Source organism: Aplysia californica, unplaced genomic scaffold, assembly GCF_000002075.1.
Source record: "Aplysia californica isolate F4 #8 unplaced genomic scaffold, AplCal3.0 scaffold00194, whole genome shotgun sequence".
Taxonomy (NCBI): domain Eukaryota; kingdom Metazoa; phylum Mollusca; class Gastropoda; order Aplysiida; family Aplysiidae; genus Aplysia; species Aplysia californica.
Window position 1 is genome coordinate 694,714 of NW_004797464.1, and position 2,245 is coordinate 696,958.

At 40.4% G+C, this 2,245-nt stretch overlaps 1 protein-coding gene across 1 annotated transcript in view; it reads left to right on the forward strand.

Annotated features, from left to right (window-relative positions):
* LOC106011817 (glutathione S-transferase 4) overlaps positions 1-2,007 on the forward strand; it is a gene marked incomplete in the record, with an annotated part of 5,717 nt that extends 3,710 nt beyond the window's left edge. Inside the window, 2 exon segments of the mRNA XM_035969905.1 lie at positions 1,049-1,165; positions 1,825-2,007. Of these exon segments, the coding sequence (XP_035825798.1) occupies positions 1,049-1,165; positions 1,825-1,980 (273 nt within the window).
* Positions 2,008-2,245: the final 238 nt, after the last annotated feature.

Sequence of the window (2,245 nt, forward strand, 5' to 3'; positions counted from 1 at the left end):
GGGGAGATGGGGGTGACAAACAGATCGGCAGACGCATAAATATTCAATAGGTCCCGGGTTCGAAACCTTACAGCGACGGAAAGTTTTCTTCTCTAAAATTAGTTTCCCCTTTCACCTCCTTTCCTGCTCTCTATTTTCTTTCGTCTGCTTTCATATCCTCTTTTTGCCCTCACTCCACCCCTTCGCCTCCTCCTCTGGGCTCCTGACTCTTTTTGCAGCCTTTCCACTGTTACTCATTGACTCCTTCTTACTGCTGTCTTTCAGCCACACCCCTGATCTTAGGGTAGGTAAGATCTAAAACCTAGCCTTCTCGGAGGTTTCATGTGCAAGTTGCGCACGTTAAAAATCCCTCGGTGCTTCTCAAATCGATAAGAGTAGGCTTCGGTCGCCATCCTGGCAAAATAAAAAATTTATTCCTACGACACTGAAAATGTTTAATGTATCCCACGTGCTCATATGACCTTATGCAGTTGTAAGAGACGTAAAACACTTACCAAAACAACAAAAAGATAGAGGGTTTACGTTGGTGGTCACTGGGTTGTGTCCTTGAGTAAGAGACAACACAAAAAAACCCCACAACAAAATAAAACAATAAACAAAACAAAAAAAAAAAAAAAAAAAACCCACACAAAAAACCACCAGGACCCCAAACAGTGTCGACTAGCATTGGCATGTTTGTGGAATTTTTCTTTATTGGTATACTATTGTTTATTTATGTATGTATTAATTTCTTATTTCTTTGTTTACTATTGTAACCCCCCCTCCCCACGGGGATCAATAAAATGTAATTTATTTATTATTGTTAAGATAGATAGATAGATAGATAGATAGATAGATAGATAGATAGATAGATAGATAGAGCAAGAAAGATTTCGTCTATCAGTACAGATAATTCTCGATATCATTTATGAAGCAACCACAGAAATCGTATTTTTTTTTCTTTTCGTGTGTTGTTTCTGTCTATAGTGTGCCTTACTTTTCCCTTGCACTAAATGACAGCCATCTTGCTGATGCGCTACTCAGCCGTGTTCTGTTACTACCCCTACAGGAGAAACTTTTAGGAAAATTCAAAGAGAACGCCCTCGCATACCTGGACCGCTGGGAGGCGCTGGCAAAGGATACCAAATCCTCCAACAGAACCTACACTTATCTCGTCGGCACGTCGGTAAGGGATCCTTTTTAACTCACCTGTAAATTAATAAATCACGAAACCAAAATCAATGTACACGAGTATGAGCAGAAATTAAAAAAAATCCTCTCTGGATTAGCACTCTCACCCTCTCTCCGTCAACCCCACTCTCTCTCTGTCTCTCTCTCTTACAAGCACACACGCAACACACACACGAACTCCCCAGAGGCGGTCGATAATGCGTCAGACAATCATATTTGTTCCAAGTTGAGTCATGGGGGTTATTGTGGTGTCATGTGAGATACCATTGCAATACAGGGTTTGTTAGAAGCACTTTGTCTTCTAATAATGATATTACATGTACATCAGACCTTCATGCCAGATGGCACAATGAGAAAAACTGAGCTGTGTAGGAGGACTGACAAACAGGAAGCGTTATGATCAATACATCCGCACAGCATAATCTTTCTCCCGAAAAATAGAGGAATTAGAAGAAGATTGAGATGACTTCTGGCTTCTACTTTAACCGATGAGACCAATTTTGACAGAGAAAACGTTAGCTACATTTTGAACACTTACAAGTTTCACTTCCACTTGTGGAAGTGCGGAGCTTGCGGGCTGTTCTCTTGGTTTCAACATTTCTAATTCGTGAAGTCTTAAACTTAAACCTATACCAGAATTTCCTTTTTTCCCAGCTGACAGTGGCTGACCTCTACGTGTACCGACTTGTGGAAGAGCTGGGGAAACTTACTGACCTTGACCTTTCCAAGTACAAGAAACTACGGAACTTGAAGGCGACTATTGAGGCCATTCCGGCAATCAAGGACTATTTGGCATCCTGTTCCACTTGATGTAATAAAAATGCATGATTTATAACTAATTGGTTTCTAAGTCTATCCATTTTATAAGTCTGTGGTCGAGTTAGCGCTTTAGGGCTCTGCCTCCTTACAGGAACCGCTCACTTTTTAAAACTTAGATAAACCTTGTCTGATTATGATTTACATGATTCGATCCCTAATTTTGATTTTCTGCAAAGTGGGCTATTCCGTCTCATGGTTACTTGTAATCGAAGTGCTCAAGTTTGGCTTATTTTAGAAGATAATTATTGTCCCTTTC